Raw genomic sequence first — 16,100 nt, forward strand, 5'->3', positions numbered from 1 at the left:
GGGTGCCCCGTGCCGCCCTGGGCGGCTGCCCATGTCACCTATACCTAAATCCGCCACTGCTCGACGGCCAGTGTGGTGTCACAGTTTTGCCCCAGCCCCAGCTAACACACCTGACTCCTATAATCAACTAATCATGATCTTCAGTTTAGAATGCAATTTGATTAATCAGCTGTGTTTGCTAGGGATGGAGAAAAAGTGTGACACCAATCAGGCTCTGGAGGACTGGAGTTGCCCACCCCTGGCCTAATGTATGATTATTTTTGTGATTAAAATAGAATGTCTGCCTTTTAATTTGATTTAATATTCTGAATATTAATCACACTAATTAAAGGTATATTAAACGCCTCGGATGCTCACCGTTCAACAACATGGTGCCTTCAAAGCTCATCAATAAGCTAAGGAACCTGGGACTAAACACCTCCCTCTGCAACTGGATCCTGGACTTTCTGACGGGCCGCCCCCAGGTGGTAAGGGTAGGTGACAACACATCCGCAACGCTGATCCTCAACACAGGGGCTCTTCATTGGTGCGTGCTCAGTCCCCTCCTGTTACTCCCTGTTCACTCATGACTGCACGGCCAGGGACGACTCCAACACCATCATTAAGTTTGTCGATGACACAACAGTGGCAGGCCTGATCACCGACAAAACAGTCTATAGGGAGGAGGTCAGAGACCTGGCCGTGTGGTGCCAGGACAACAACCTCCCCCTCAACGTGATCAAGACAAAGGAGATGATTGTGGAAAAAGAGGACCGAGCACGCCCCCATTCTCATCGACGGGGCTCTAGTGGAGCAGGTTGAGAGCTTCAAGTTCCTTGGTGTCCACATCACCAACAAACGAACATGGTCCAAGCACACCAAGACAGTCGTGAAGAGGGCACGACAAAACCTCTTCCCCCTCAAGAGACTGAAAAGATTTGGCATGGGTCCTCAGATCCTCAAAATGTTCTACAGCTGCACCACCGAGAGCATCCTGACTGGTTGCATCACTGCCTGGTATGGCAACTGCTCAGCCTCCGACCACAAGGCATTACAGAGGGTAGTGCGAACGACCCAGTAAATCACTGGGGCCTAGCTTCCAGCCATCCAGGACCTCTATACCAGGTGGTATCAGAGGAAGGCCCTAAAAATTGTCAAAGACTCCAGCTACCCTTTTATTTCTTATTCTTATCCATATTTTTAAAAACTGCATTATTGGTTATAGGCTCGTAAGTAAGCATTTCACTGTAAGGTGCATGTGACTAATACAATTTGATTTGATTTATATTATGATTAATTGGGGGGCATTTGATGGATGAGACCTCACTCACAGACCTAAAGAGTCCTAAAAGAAATACATTCTTATCCAATATCAAGAGAATTCCCAAACACGTGATGCCGCTGAATAAACTACTCATCCCACAATGCTACACAGCTGTGGAGTTATTTTGTCCAACCACGTCGTGCACCTACCCGCTGACAAAGTATTTTGATTGGTGTGGCTGCCTCGGGACGGTTGTTGGTAGGAAGTAGCCTACAGATTCTGCCCGCACTCTCACTCAGCTCAATACCGCTGTAGAAATGTGATGGATTAGAGAAATATGTGCCTCGGTTGTCAATATGTTGTTCCCCGGCGTTTTCTATGCGCTTCTGGCGGGGTTTCTCGGGGCTGTCGCATCTTCATCTGCAAAGCTGTCACTTGGAGCCGATTACCTAAAAGGTGTATGTGAAACGGGGCTACGAACATGGGGAGAGCAGCGAAAATTTAGACAACCTGACGAAACTACCGCTTGTGACTGGGTGAGGAATCGCCGCAGTTTAAATGCCTGAATTATTAACGCGATGGGATTTGGGTGGCTTCTGAATAATGTAGATGTCAATTTGTTAGCAAAGCAATTCGTCCGCGAGTAGGGAAGTTTGGGTTTTCCAGTGATGAGTTTAGGGGTCCAGATTCCAGCTCTTGCGCTCAGCATCAGCATCTCTCTCTGCTGGACAGGCGCGTGCTGTGTGTCAAGCTCGTGTCGTATACGCGTGATTGAACGACATACCTAGTGCAGTATTACGTCATATATGTTTGTGTTAAAGGAAGATATTTTCATATGTGTAGTCTATCATTTTATTTATTGCGGCCAAATGCGAGTCTGGTTTAACATATGGGCAATTTTCCATTCAATGTCAATATCGTATTGTTAATTGGGCTGCTTGAAATGACCTTCATGACGTTGGGTACGTGGTGACATGATTTTAAGGTTGATTTATTAGCCATATTATTTATTTGTATAGCCGTTAGGTAAATGCATGTACAAAATATATATAAATATATATATATATATATATATATATATATCAAGACAAATAACTAAAATAGGCCCCAAATCCATGGAATGCAGCTCAACTATTTGATGTGACTCTAGTCCAAAAAAACGTTGTTTTCATTCATGTTGTTTGTGTGTGTTTGCTTCAGCTACACATCCCACTGAGGCTGATTTGTGGGGGGCTGCTCTTCACCTGTAATGCTGTGATGTGGACGTTCCTCGCTAAGGCGCTCCGGTACTCTTCCTCCTCCACCCGAACCACTGTGACCACTACCGCTTCCAACTTCGTATCTTCCGTAAGTACATGTTTCCCTGTGGAAAAGACACTTAGAATTACTTGAAAATTAATGTATAATAGCCTACAAGTGTATGGTTTGAATTAATAAACGTAACACAGATTTTCCTTTTTAAGTGTTGTCAGAGAAGTAAGTGTGATGTATGAGAAGTAAGTGTAATGTATGGTGCACTAAATTGAAATGCCTGTATTGTGCCACAGGCCTTTTTGGGGCAGCTTATCTTTGGGGAGACCCAGATTGCGTTGTGGTGGGTGGGAATCTCCCTCACGTTCTCTGGCCTCCTGGTGCTTCAGAGGGCGGCCCCCAACGACCGAGCCAGGAAGGACGAATGACAACCTGTCGGAAGGCACAACTCATTAAGTGATCTATAAAGAAACCAGTAATGCAACCTATAGCCTACTATCTGTGACAAACAATGGCATTTCTCGGGTGAACGGCAGCCAGGGCAACTTTGGAAGGGAAAGCACTGTCAAAACATACCATGTAAGGAACATAGAGTGATTTATCGTTTGAAACACTTTGACATCCTCAGCAATGTGTGCTTGCCATCGATTCTTCACCATGCTTACACTCTCTGCTTCAGATCACAAAAGCTTTCATTTTGCTCACCTATCCTAAGATGACACGCGCTGTAGACTTCCACAACAACATTGCGTCATCGCATGCTCAAGGTGATGCGTGGACCCGAAGTGATATAAGTCTCACAAATACTGCTACTGCTAGACATGCGCAAATACAGCAAACACATAGATATTCTCATCGCTTACTACAGTATCACACATGACGTGGCTCAGAGAATACACTTCATGGCCTTGATAGGAACTTCTGTTGTGTCATGTTTATAGCCGAATACATTGAGGGCTTGACCCTCACACATGTTTTGTGGATTCTGAGGAGGTTTGGCCTTGCCTGCCTTTTTTATAGCAAATGTCTAAAAGAAAGTTCCTAACAAGGTCTAAACCCAAGTAATTTGAACCAAAGTACACAAATATGTTGATCCTGCCTGGTATCCACTGTAACCACAGCAAGGCTCTGTCAATGCAATGTGAAGTCAAACTGCTAAAGTGGCCCGAAAAAATCCTACTGACCTTCTCAGCTGCCTGTAAAGTGATACGGTTTAGTTCACTCCAAAATCAAAATATGTAAGACATTTTCAAACCTCAAAAGTGGTCTAATGTTGAGATGAGACCAACTCCAATGAATGGAAAGGATAGGCACCGTCTAACTTAATAATTTGTGAACTATCGCTTATTTCCTTTGGCAGAAGGGAATTAATTTGACTTAATTCTGACTTAATAGGGTGTCCAAACAACAGTTACTCCAATGTCTGGCCTTTTAATTGAGTGCCACCAGCTTTTGTGTTTCAGCTGTAGACCTGTGTCACGTATAATGTCCATCCTAGTTTTCCATTGCAATTAAACCCAGTTTGAGGTTATCCTCGGGGTAAGGGAACCATCCCGTAGCACAGTCCCTCCCTCTGCATCTTCCTAGACTTCCAAAAGGTCAAACGTTGCTGTGGGGTTTTCGAACCAAACTACAGAAAGTGGTGTTCTATAACTAGCATGTTTGTACTCCAACAGTGTACTTCCCTGACATTCCTTAACACTGTGATGTGCTATTGTGGAAATGGGCTTTGTGCGTAATACCGACAACAAACATTACTGTAGACAGGAGTTTGACTTTACAACTTTACTATACGATCAAACTTTGCTGTTTTTTTTATACATATCAAATGCATGCAACAACTAAGAGTAGCTACCTGTATTCTGACTGTATCTATTAGACGATGATGATGTGTCTGTATAAATGCAGAAGAACGCACACTATGAAATCGGTTCTCCTTCCAGTTGCAGTACATTACAGACTGCAGGTTGTGTGTGTAATGTAATCTACTTCCCTGGCAATGTGACTATCTATGCTATTGAATCAGGACGGGAGAAATTGGTGCCGAACATTTCTCCTGTGTTCTCAAGTCAGATAAACATTTACCTGTGACGCCACCGTCACCGAGGGCAAGAGGAATCAAATGCATTAGAATAGTGGTTACATGAAACTTCTTTTGTTCGCCAGCCCCTGAATGGGTCACATTTGTTTGAACGAGTATACTGTAGATATGGATATTATAAACTGTAGAGATTAGTTTGGGAGGTGCATATGACTGACCTGATAAACTCTGTGTTCCTGATTAGTGCAGCACGGGGGCCCTACAGGAGGAATAAAGAAAGGGAATGTATTATAAATAAAAAAGTATTATTAAGAATCCTTGAAATGGTTACTTGGACAAGCCACCTCCCCATCCTTTGAATATGTTGCTCTTAGGAAATTGTGTATGATAAGTGAGGAAGTCTCAGAAAATGGCTGTTAGCCAATAGAATTAGATTGCACATACTGCTGCTGTGTCTGTGTGTGACAAACTGTCATAATTTCTTGGACAACAGATGCAGAGAGAAACAGGTGTTTGGGCAGACCTAAATCTATTTTTTTTTTTATAAACCATATCTAGTCTAACAACCTATTTTAAACTAACATTTGTAAGTGTCAATATTTTCAATTTGATGGTGCACAATGTTGAATAAACCTCATCTAGGAAAGTGAACTTGTTGATCTAAAATTAAAACGACCATCAATGGAAAGAGATCCACATCCAGGCAGCATTTTTAAGATTACAGTCCAGTAAACTTCTCAGATTAGCTAATAAATTGACTCTGACAAAGGCCAGTGTGCTATTAGCATACCAAGTAAAGCATACAATAAATTGAAACTGTACAGACAAAATAGACCTATGAAAACATAAAAGGTCATTCAGAATGCAACACTACACTCCCGATTCCACAGATACAGTATAGTCTCTACCTGGATACAGTCTTAAAGGGGATAGTTCACTCAAAACTCTCACCGTATCTACTAAAAAACATTGAGTGAACAATCCCTTTAATAAGACAAATTAATGTTGACAGACAGACACATTTTTGAAAAAACAATACATTTATTGTAAATAATTTCCATATGAAAGTAACTTAAACTTTTGCATTCAGATAAACATTTCAAAGAGATGCACATTGGGAATCATCTATTTACAGCAAGTGTGTGTTTAAAAAGTGTATAAATAGAGACATGAGAGAATACCAGTCCCTTTGTCAGAACAGAATAGGATAGATTTGACAACTTCCCAGCATATCCTGTGTTAATGAGTAGGACGCAGTCTTAGCGCTTCTGATCTGATTGATAGTAATTAAAAGGGTAGACTGAGCAAATTGACATTGCCACAAGCAGCACCACAGATATTGAGATGAGTGAGATGCAAAACTTCACTCTCACACAGTACCTGTGCATGGGTTCGCAGCAGTATGGAGTTTAGCCTCGCTCTTCCAACGAGCTTAGTTGCAGAAATTGACCCACTATGCGGTTTACTTTGTGCATCTGTGTCATATGGCGGAGTCCACCTTTAATGTAATGAAAGGGGCTAGGGTAACATGAGCTTTAAACCAGCCTCTTCCTAAGGAACCTCGTATACCCTTATTACACCTGTCTCTCCTCAAAGAGACTCTGGCACAGACGAACATGAATCAGATTCAAGAACTTCCCACTCCAGTACACAGATCTACAAATTATTAATACATGCCTGTGATGCATACTGATATTGTACATGATCAGCTGATAATTAGTTGGAAAGGCAAACTGGAATGAGCTGAAAAAGCACATTTTAAATATAAAATAAATCAGTCTGGTTGGAGAAGCATTCATTCTGATAAGATAGTCAACTTTTAAAAACCACAGTATTTGATAGTCACTACAGAGATAATAAGGGTTCATCAGTTCAAGCAGGAGATGGCAGTATTGAGATGTAGTTTAGAGTGTACCACTTTAAAAGAACAAATGGGCATCAAATCAGAAAGAGACAGTCGTAGATTTGATTGAAGCATCTTAAACTTTAAAAAGTCACCCATTCGGTAAAAAAGAAACTACTTAGAAAAGGTGACTTTCACAATACAAGTCACTAAAAGTAGCATTACATTCAATCTTAATTGATTCTTTATAATATAGCACAAATCTACAAACGTGGTCCATACACACTTCAAATGGCATCCATGCCTCGCCAATGCACTCTGTATTCTAAATTTAATTAGCAAACAATTTAGTTTGATGAATACATAACCATTGTGTTCATACAGTGTGGGTCGTAAAACCAGAGAATGTCAGCAAATATATTCCACATAAATTAAGCTGTCTCAAATGGCACTCTATTCCCTACACAGTACATTACTTTTGACTACAGCCCTGTGGGCCTGGTCAAAAGTAGTGCACTATATTAGGGAACAGAGTGCCATTTGGGACACAAGTCATAGCCGTTCTATTCGTCACCAACAGCCCATGTTCTTTCTACAGTAAGGCTCGTGAACACAATTGATTGTGTTATAATTTTCTCTTGATTGTTTGCAATCGATGACTAATTGCCCCGAGGCAATCTACTTCGACTGCTATGTATCTAGGAGACCGGTCTGTGTCTAAGTTTGAATTAGCTAGCATTGTACACAATGGTGACTTTTTAAAAAAAGTCTTCTTTCAGTCTTCAATGCACATGTTCCACTGGCCTAAATTGCATCACCAATGTTTGCTCCACAAAGCTTAACTGTGCCAGATTCATAAACAGAATGTCAAGCCGATAACCTGTTTTTTTGACATGACATTTACAAATTCCATTCAGTGAACACAGGGAATTACACTTAGGTGCATGCTTCTGTAAAAAAAAAAAAAATGAAAATAATATGTACATTTCATTGACCAGTTTTCTAGTTATTGGGTGACCAATTTAAAAATCTCAGAAGGCATCGTGATCATTTTTCTATAGAAACGGTTGTCACATACACCAACCAGTAAGACATCATGCCACACAGTGGAACAACAGAACCATCCACGGCCACCAGCCGGTTCCACAGTTGGACTTTCAATCCATTGTTGTTCCCAATCTCATCTTCAGCCTGTCCTTTTGGAGGGGACCCGTCCTGCACATAGACATGACTGATAGCCAGGGACAGGAAGCAAATACCCTATTCAACTTAAACTTAAGGTTACAAAAATCTCTTTACCCAATTGCAATGTCTTAAGGCAAAGAATCTGCAGCTTGCAGGAAAAGATGTGGCTGTTCTAAACCGCAAACGTAATGCCTTGTGGACCGTTAGTACTCCAACAGTGTGGCGCTGGCACCAAAGCTATAGCTTACACCATTTAGGCTACATTATGGAAAGGCAGAGGTACTGCTACATTGGGAAGACAAAATCTGCCTTTCGGAACTGATTGGCTTTTCAGCGGACGAAAACAATATGAATTCAGCTCATGCGTTTGCTTTGTTTAGGCCTAGTCCTTAAACAGGAAATGACAAAATACAGGAAATACTTGGGTTTAAGAGCATTTCCATTTCCGTTTCTATCCCAAAGGCAAAGCCCAGTTTTTAGCCAGCTCAGATACAGGCTCTGGCCAGGTTACATCAGTAAGTGCTTTCTTCAATGGTAAAACGTGAGAAAAGCAGAGGGGCATTTTACAGTTCATGGTTTTGTAGGGCTTGGCAGTCATCGTAAACAGAAGGGAAATAGATATTAATTCATACAGATATCCAAATGTGTGGCAGGTATTCAAAACAAGCAGAAGAAAAAAAAAAATTCACAAAGAAGAAAAATGACCAAAAACAGAAAAGAAGAGAAAGGGTCATAAGAGTTCGTGCTCAGTGAAGCCAGGCGGTGGGAAGACTATCGCCCCGTACGCGTCATCAGTCCGCACCCTGAAAGACAAGCTGGTAGCACGGGTGCTGGAGCATGGCTTCCCGTCTCAGACAACGTACTGGTAATAGTCTGCCTTCCCGTGGTCAGGTGTTGCAAAGGGACTTAGCCAGGCTATAGAGAACGGATGGCCAAATACCACCCTCATGTTCATCCACTTTGTCCTTTTAGCCCATCTCCTCTCCTCCTTTTTCAACTGCTCTATGCCCTGTAGATAAGATCCAAAAACATGCAAAACGTCAGCAACATAATCCTGGCTATTTACCGTGTACTTCTTCGGGACAGTTGTCTTAAGACCCTCAAATAAAGCTACAGGCAATATGAATCTAAGCACTAAGCAGCAGGGTTGGGGTCAATTCCATTTAAACTCAGGAAGTCAACTGAAATTCTAATTCCAGTTTACTTCCTGAATTGAAATTGACCCCCAACCCTGCTAAACAGCGACAGTTAAGAAGGTAGAGAGGAGCACTGAGTGAGGGAGTGAATGGGAGCAATGGGATGCTGGTGGTGGTGTTCAGTTCACTTACTGTCTCATCGGCACAGATGGAATGGACCTGGGTCCCAAACATCACTGAGGTAAAAATGAGGAAGAGGAGTCCCTCAAAGCAGAGGAGGATGAGGAGGATGACGGTGGCTGGAGGAGAGAATGTACTGCACTCTTGGGAGGGCCGAGGGAGGGAGGAGAAGAGAAGGAAGAGAAAGGTTTAAACTGGAGGGCACTGATGGTCTGAAAGCTGAGGACAGGTGGGCTGGATTCCCTCTCATCAGGTAAGTATTATCTTAGGACTCGGGGGGCAGGAAAGGTGAGCCAAAAGTTGAAATCTTGTATGTATCAGGTAAATTGATCAATTAAGTCATGCTCTAACAAAGTGAGCCAATCAAAGAATGTGAAAGGAGAACAACCTGGGTACTGGAGAGGAAGACAAACATGACACTTAAAGAAATGGAAATAAATAGTTACAAATGGAAACCACAACACCAAATCCATTAAATGTGTTTCTCTGTTGCAGACTTGCCACGCAAAGTTAAAAACAGTATGGTGGATTTGGCATAGCATGCTAATACATAGCGGAAAACAGCATGGTACTCACTCGTCCAGTCCGACTCAAAGCAGAAGATAAAATGAAAGGCAACCATGACCAGGGCATGGAGGGATATCAGTGCAATGTACATCTGAAGGGAGACAAAGAATATCGTAGTAGCATTACATTATTTAACCGTGCAGTACTCTTATTTCGAAAATGCAACTCTTATTTTGTCAAGATTTTGAATAATGTGATGTATTGGTGAATGTGAGGGAAAGTTTACAGGTTTTGTAGGAGGAGATGGATAGTTGAATTAGTCAGCGTTAACTAAAATGTTTGAATGCTTGGACACCAGAAACATCGCATGTGAGTGAGTGAGTGAATAACGGCATGTAGTGAATGTAAGTCGGAGTCGCTCGAAGCTACATCTCATGTGAGTGAGTGAACAACGGCGTGGAGTGAATGTATGTTTTGAGTAATAGCAGCATTTCGGAGTCACTCGAGGCTACACACTCACTGTGAAAAGCACAAAGAATTTCTGGTTCTTCTCTCCTACGCAGTTGTTTACCCATGGGCAATGGTGGTCCATCTTCTTGATACAGCGTTTACACACACTGCGAGGAGCACGCACACGAGGAGATGACATGAAAGCAGGGTATAGCCACATACAGAAGAGGCCTGGAAATATGGTCCAAACCGTGACCTACACACGCTGCTCCTTCTGGGTGCATGAAGACCAGCCAGAATGCATAGTTAATTATCAGTCAACTCAAAACACACACCAACGCAGCAAAGAGAGAGAGGGGAGAGACCCACACCACCCCTAGTTGCACGGTACACACTGTCTGCATCCCAAATGGCACTCTATTCCCTATATAGTGCTCTACTGTTGACCATAGCCCTATATAGGGAATAGGGTTCCATTTGGGACAAACACCATGTACACGTTGGAGGTGAGAGACGGGAATAACCTCTAAGCTGGACTGTACTCTCAATCACACAAGGGAGTCAGGGGACGTATATTGTCAGTCTGCTACCCTCAGATATCTCAACTAGGCCCTGAGACATCATCAATCGATCAATCATCTGCCCCATGGAGCTGCAAAGGCTGCAATATGCTTAAATAGAGGTGCTCTAATACCATGGCATTCTCCGAAGGTGGAACAAGTTTATAGTATAAATATCATGATACCATCCTGTACGTCACATCAATTGACATTATTTTGATCAAATATAAATACCAAGTGTTGCTCCTTTTTCCTAATTCAACTTGGTTTTTAGCCAGTTCCGTCCCTTGAAACTAGGTTCAAAGCACTTCAAAGTCCAGGGAACTCCTTCTTAGCCATCTAGTAAGTACCAGTGGGTATAGGTAATGCAGGCTGAACAACATTGGTGGGAAAGAACATTTGAAGAAAACAAGTGGAATTAGGACAGGGCTCTCTAGACCAGTCCTGTACAGAACCTGCAGTGGTGAGCTCTGTCGGGCTTGATACTGCAACACTTGGGACATTTGTAGACCACCTGACCGGGCTTGAGCTGCAGGCTCTCGATAAACTCCTTGGTCGCGTTCCCTTTAGGCACCGCACCCTGGGAGAGAGGCACGGGTTAGGACAGGGGCATTCAATCATATCTGAAAACCAATACACAGTTTCAAAGTTCTCTACAAGCAGGTTCTCTTGGGAAGACAACTTATTTCAAGATTGAAACCTCAACATTTGACAGTTTTCGCCTGAGTCCCCACTCACTTGGGTGAGTCTCAATAACATCTCCTTTCTCCTGAAGTGTGCACTCGTTCACTACTGCCCACAAATCTAAAAGCATTGGATTGGTGGAGGCATGGGCTAGTGGGAATGTCCACCATATGTTTTTAATTCCAGTCATTTCCTTTTAAATCAGTGAAGGGACATGAACAAGTGCACGCTTTTGGGGGAAGGAGAGACAATTGGAACAAAGCTACAGAATCACTGACAGACAGAGACAGCCAGACTAACCGGGTCTGTGCACATGGCCCGGGTGTGTGAGGCCAGGGCGAGGAAGGCGAGGACACTGAACAGTGCACCGTTGATTAGACTATAGAGCAGGTTCTTGGCAGGCAGCAGCACGACGAAGAGCACCACGAACTCGGCATAGAACACCAGGCACCAGGTGATGACGCCGCATACGATGCCGCAGCAGTCACGGATGAACCACATGGTGTCGGAGTGGGGGTGGGTTGGGGGAGGGGCGCAGTGCTCGGGCTGCAGGTAGCCGGCTTGCCTCTCGATGTCCCTGCAACGGTTTGCCGGGCTCTTCCTCATTCTAGAGCGGCCGCAGCTCTCGCCGCATGCTGTGGGGAGAGAAGGGTTTGGGACGGTTAGGGATAGGCTACAGATACAGGTGTGTCAATGAAGTGATGTCTGACGTGCCAATGTTGCATCGCATTTCCTGTGTCGTTGGTATGAGCTGTCGTTGTAGTGTAAATATATAGAGGGGGAAGTGAGAAACTACAGGTGTATACGGAAGAGAGAAGGAAGTGAGGCGTCAATGTTTCATTGTCTGTCCAGACAGTATTGTTGGAATGTGGTTTCTTTTCTGTTATGTTTGAACGTGGTGTTGTGGACTGTAAAAAAAAAAAAAAAATGAAAAGGCTAGACACCTAGATAATGTGCAGTCTTTTAATCTAAACTTATCTGAACCGTGGCGACGTATCAGCTTTGACATGCAAAACAATGGTCTGTGCAAACAGACGATAACGGACAAAGGGAGTGAGGGAAGAGACGGCGGGGGAGAGTTTATGAAGTCTGTTTAAATATTCTATATTCTATAAGTCTTTAATTCAATTACCCTGGTCAAAATGTCCATGTGGTCAGTTTTGGCCCACATTCACTAGAAACAGGAAGTCAGGGTAATAAAAATTGCCTAAATGTCCAAACATATTAAGAAACAGCCTTACAAGTTAAAAACAGCTGAGTATTCCTAAAATAAACACCACTGCCTTTCAAATGTATTAAAAATCAATCAAATGTGTTTTATAAAGCTCTTTTTTACATCAGCATTTGTCACAAAGTGCTCATACAGATACCAGCATAAAACCCCAAAGTGCAAGCAATGCAGATGTAGAAGCACAGTGGCTTTCATCCATCCACATGGCCAATTCACTGGTATTTTCTGTGTAATCTCACTTTTATGATTAGCCATACTAGCTTATTTGAGTTTTCGCCAAATCGGCTTACGGGGAACCCTGATGCAACTGACATATTCCTGCCAAAACCGTTTTTATATCATGTTTGTAAAAGCCCACTATTTGGGCATCCCTAACAGCGTCGTCTGCGTTAGGGGAGCGTTTATCCGAGGTAGGCCGTCATTGTAAAATAAGAATTTGTTAACCTTTATTTAACTAGGCTAGTCAGTTAAATCAACATTTTTAAAAACAATGAGGTACCAATGACAGTGTTGGGCGATGTCCAAACGTTGTTGACATACGATTTATAAACTGGGTGGTTCGAGCCCTGAATGCTGATTGGCTGACAGCCGTGGTATATCAGACCGTATACCACGTGTATGACAAAACATTTATTTTTTACTAATTATTAGCAATGAGGCACCTCGGGGTTTGTGCTGTATATACTGTGTTGTGTCGTGCCTAAGAACAGCCCTTAGCTGTGGTATAGTGGCCATAAACCACACCTCATCGGGCATATTGTATCAGAACAACCCGTAGGTGAATCAATGTTGAGAGATGACGGAGGGTGTCACTCCCATAAAGTGAACAAACTGTTCATTGAAACCCAATAAGTCAGGAACCTCACAGAAAAGTTGTACTATAAACATCTCTGGCCGCTGCATAAATCCAGTGACAATCTGTTACCAAGGACGATGCTACATAATGAATTCACTTATAGCCGCTTCGGGATTTGTACACAAGCGAAAGCACTTTCAAGAAAAACACTGAGGCAAGCATCGATTAGCTATTATCTGCTAAATCAAAGCTCTTTTGTGGTTGACTAGAAGTGGGAGTGTATAAACTCCACCACTGAACGACATGCTGCTGTTATCCTGAAGAAACTGATTGACTATAGTATCATCTTTGTCTTACAGCAGAAACTCCTTTCACAAAAAACTGCCATTCTATTTTGCAGTTCAAGACAGCAGTAATTGACAACCCATTTAGCCCACGTCTCTGAATTCAACCGAGACTCTAGTATCAATAAACATAATGTCTAACAGATATGACACTAAGCAACCTCAATGACCAATTAACCATTATGGAAGATTGGATTGTGAGCACTATACTGTATGAGCTGTACAGCTGAATGTTTAATAAATTATTTATGGGGCTGCAGGACGCCCTGCTGCTTGGATGCCTCCAACAGTAATCAACTGAGGAATGATGGCAGACACAGAGGAAGAGAGCACAGGAGAATGGGAGTGAAAGCTGGGAGTTGAGGAGGGATGTGGCTCAATAGGATGAAATAGCAGTTAATTAACAGGCTGGTGTGATTTACGTTAATAACCGATGCTGGCAGCCCCTTGACTTACATAAGCATGTCTAGGGTCTTATCTAATAGTCTAGATTTAACGTAGTAAGCCTTTACTATGTCGATCACAATGATCAGTCGTGTCCTTAGTTTAAATTGTTAAAATGTTGCATTTCGATGAACAATAAACAGCAAATGGTTGTATCAAGAACCTCGTATAAAGTTTTCAGTATGGAATTCCCAAAGCAGATAAGTACCGTTACTCTGGCGCACTAGAAATCCGAAAGATTTTCTGCAACTGAAGAGATGCAATCCTAAACAAAAGGCCGGCAGATGGCGATATTGATCTGGTATTGACGGTATTGCAACCATATCTATTCATTTGGAGATTTTTCAAACAAAAAAAATCCACTGACAGTAATAGTAAAATGACCAAAATGGAATAAAAATGGTAAATTAACCCGTCAAGTCACAATCACCGTTATTGAGCTAGAATTGCAAAGTAACATGGATTCATTAGCTAGCTATACTCATGAAAATCATCTCGATTCTGTCAGATTCAGAATCTAATGCTAGCTAGCTAGGTAGTAGGCAGACACTAGGCTACTTTACTGTAGTGAATGGGGGGGGGCACTGTGTAGTCTAGTGCATTTGTGTGTAGTTAGGTAGGTAGGTCCAAGGATTAGCGTTGTTTCACATATTTGGTGGCTTGATTTAGCTAGTAATAAGCTTGCTAATTTAGTTACCTAGCGAGGTAACGTTTAGAAACAACCATGATAATGTCAACTCACCCCTTTCGTGGTCGAGGAAAGAATTTTCAGAGAACAGTCCTCTTTTTGATTGTCTGGCACGCTAACGTTAGCTAGGGTACACCATTCACAACAGCAAGTCGTAGCTGATTGTAGATAGTTAGGTGACTAGTTATCCTTGCTAGCGTGGGGTTAGTTGGCAGTACACCCCCTTGATGTGTCTCACGATTCACACTTAACGTGTCGAGTCCATCGTTAAACTACAAAACCATTTGGTTTCGATGTTCCGGGTATTCATATGGAAATTACCATACGTGCAGACCTCCTGGTTGGGTGGGTGCCCGTTTCCCTCATTACTTAATCTAGAAAGATCTTTGGCAAGCAAGGAACAAACGGAGGAAAAAACAGGAAGTGCCCTGCCTTCCGTGCACAAGATTTATATGAGCTCCAAAGGTTCTCTGGCGTTCCAAACACCTGAGGTTGCCACTTAGTTAACAGTATCTTTGTTGCCTCTGCTAGGAACATATATATCTACCAATCTACTAAAAACCGACCTAGGATATCAGTGTAACTAATAGTTTAAAGGCCGACAGGTGGCGATATGAGTCGTTTCATTTTACCGTCCAAAGCAAACGCATGCAGCTGTCTATATAGTGTATAAATATCCCCAAGTGGAGCAGTTCGTACATCAAACATTCTCCAATCCGGATGCAAATGCATTGATTTCCTCCTTAACTCGATTTAATTGCAAGAAGGAATAAGGAATGTAAAAAAATGTGGAAAATATACATACTTTCTTTATTAAATACTTTTTCACCACCATGCTAGTGGCTAATGCTACTTCCTGATGATCTGCCCTGTATTCAGCCAGGGGTAAACAACAGACTACTGCAACCTGATTGGCTGAATGCAATACACAACATCTAGGGGCAGACGAAACGGGGAGGGACCTACCTGAATTTGTCCAATAGAAACTCTCGTTTGCGTTTTCCATTTGGAGTAAACCTTTTGCAACAGAATCAGCTTAATGATTACACACCAGGACTAGCATTCCTAGGCATTAGGCACTCTAGCACGGTTGTGGAAAGTGGTGTTTTACAAAGAAAGTATGCATATTTCCCCCGCTTTCTCACCATTAAATCGAGTTGAGGAATAAATGTTTTATGTATGAACCAGTCCATGGGGGATAGGAGTGTATAGCTGGCTGCATGTATTCCATTTGGACGGTAAAATGAAACTACTCAATATCGCCATCTGCCGGTCTTTGGGCTCTGTAGCTAAGTCAATTTAAACCCCCACTGCACGATAAAGTAGTCCTAGTAAATCTATTTTCCTCGCCTTTGAGAAATTGTTATTACTATTTTGTTCATAAAAATATGTCCAAATTAAACATAGCAGTAGTCGAAGAAAAATCTGCCCCCAAAAATTCTGAGTTTGAATGCGTAAGAAGCTAAATCATTTACATGTTATCTGAAAGGCTACAAAGTACCAATTCAAACGGTCCA

The 16,100-nt window shown here is 42.4% G+C and overlaps 1 protein-coding gene and 1 long non-coding RNA gene across 2 annotated transcripts; one reads left to right on the forward strand and one right to left on the reverse strand.

Moving 5' to 3' along the window:
* Positions 1 to 1,427: 1,427 nt before the first annotated feature.
* On the forward strand, positions 1,428 to 5,365 carry LOC112229964. The gene is made up of 3 exons (XR_002950241.2): positions 1,428 to 1,779; positions 2,444 to 2,590; positions 2,791 to 5,365. It is a non-coding gene; the product is annotated as an uncharacterized LOC112229964 (long non-coding RNA).
* A 1,130-nt stretch (positions 5,366 to 6,495) lies between these two features.
* LOC112229963 (palmitoyltransferase ZDHHC3-like) lies at positions 6,496 to 15,158 on the reverse strand. The gene is made up of 7 exons (XM_042309999.1): positions 14,638 to 15,158; positions 11,381 to 11,715; positions 10,852 to 10,976; positions 9,907 to 10,003; positions 9,456 to 9,537; positions 8,892 to 9,022; positions 6,496 to 8,572 (listed from the first exon to the last, which is right to left on the reverse strand). The coding sequence occupies exons 2-7, from the start codon at positions 11,684 to 11,686 to the stop codon at positions 8,414 to 8,416; spliced, it is 900 nt and encodes a 299-aa protein (XP_042165933.1). The 5' UTR covers positions 11,687 to 11,715; positions 14,638 to 15,158; the 3' UTR covers positions 6,496 to 8,413.
* Positions 15,159 to 16,100: the final 942 nt, after the last annotated feature.

This window comes from Oncorhynchus tshawytscha, linkage group LG31, assembly GCF_018296145.1.
Source record: "Oncorhynchus tshawytscha isolate Ot180627B linkage group LG31, Otsh_v2.0, whole genome shotgun sequence".
Taxonomy (NCBI): Eukaryota; Metazoa; Chordata; class Actinopteri; order Salmoniformes; family Salmonidae; genus Oncorhynchus; species Oncorhynchus tshawytscha.

Bases quoted from the DNA above. Each gene is read 5' to 3' on its own strand.
- LOC112229963 (XM_042309999.1), bottom strand. From the start codon at position 11,686: ATGAGGAAGAGCCCGGCAAACCGTTGCAGGGACATCGAGAGGCAAGCC. The intron at 10,977-11,380 runs GTTAGTCTGGCT...CCTCTCTCCCAG, and splicing joins GGGCCATGTGCACAGACCCG to GGTGCGGTGCCTAAAGGGAA. The intron at 8,573-8,891 runs GTAAGTGAACTG...TCTTATCTACAG, and splicing joins CCATCTGTGCCGATGAGACA to GGCATAGAGCAGTTGAAAAA.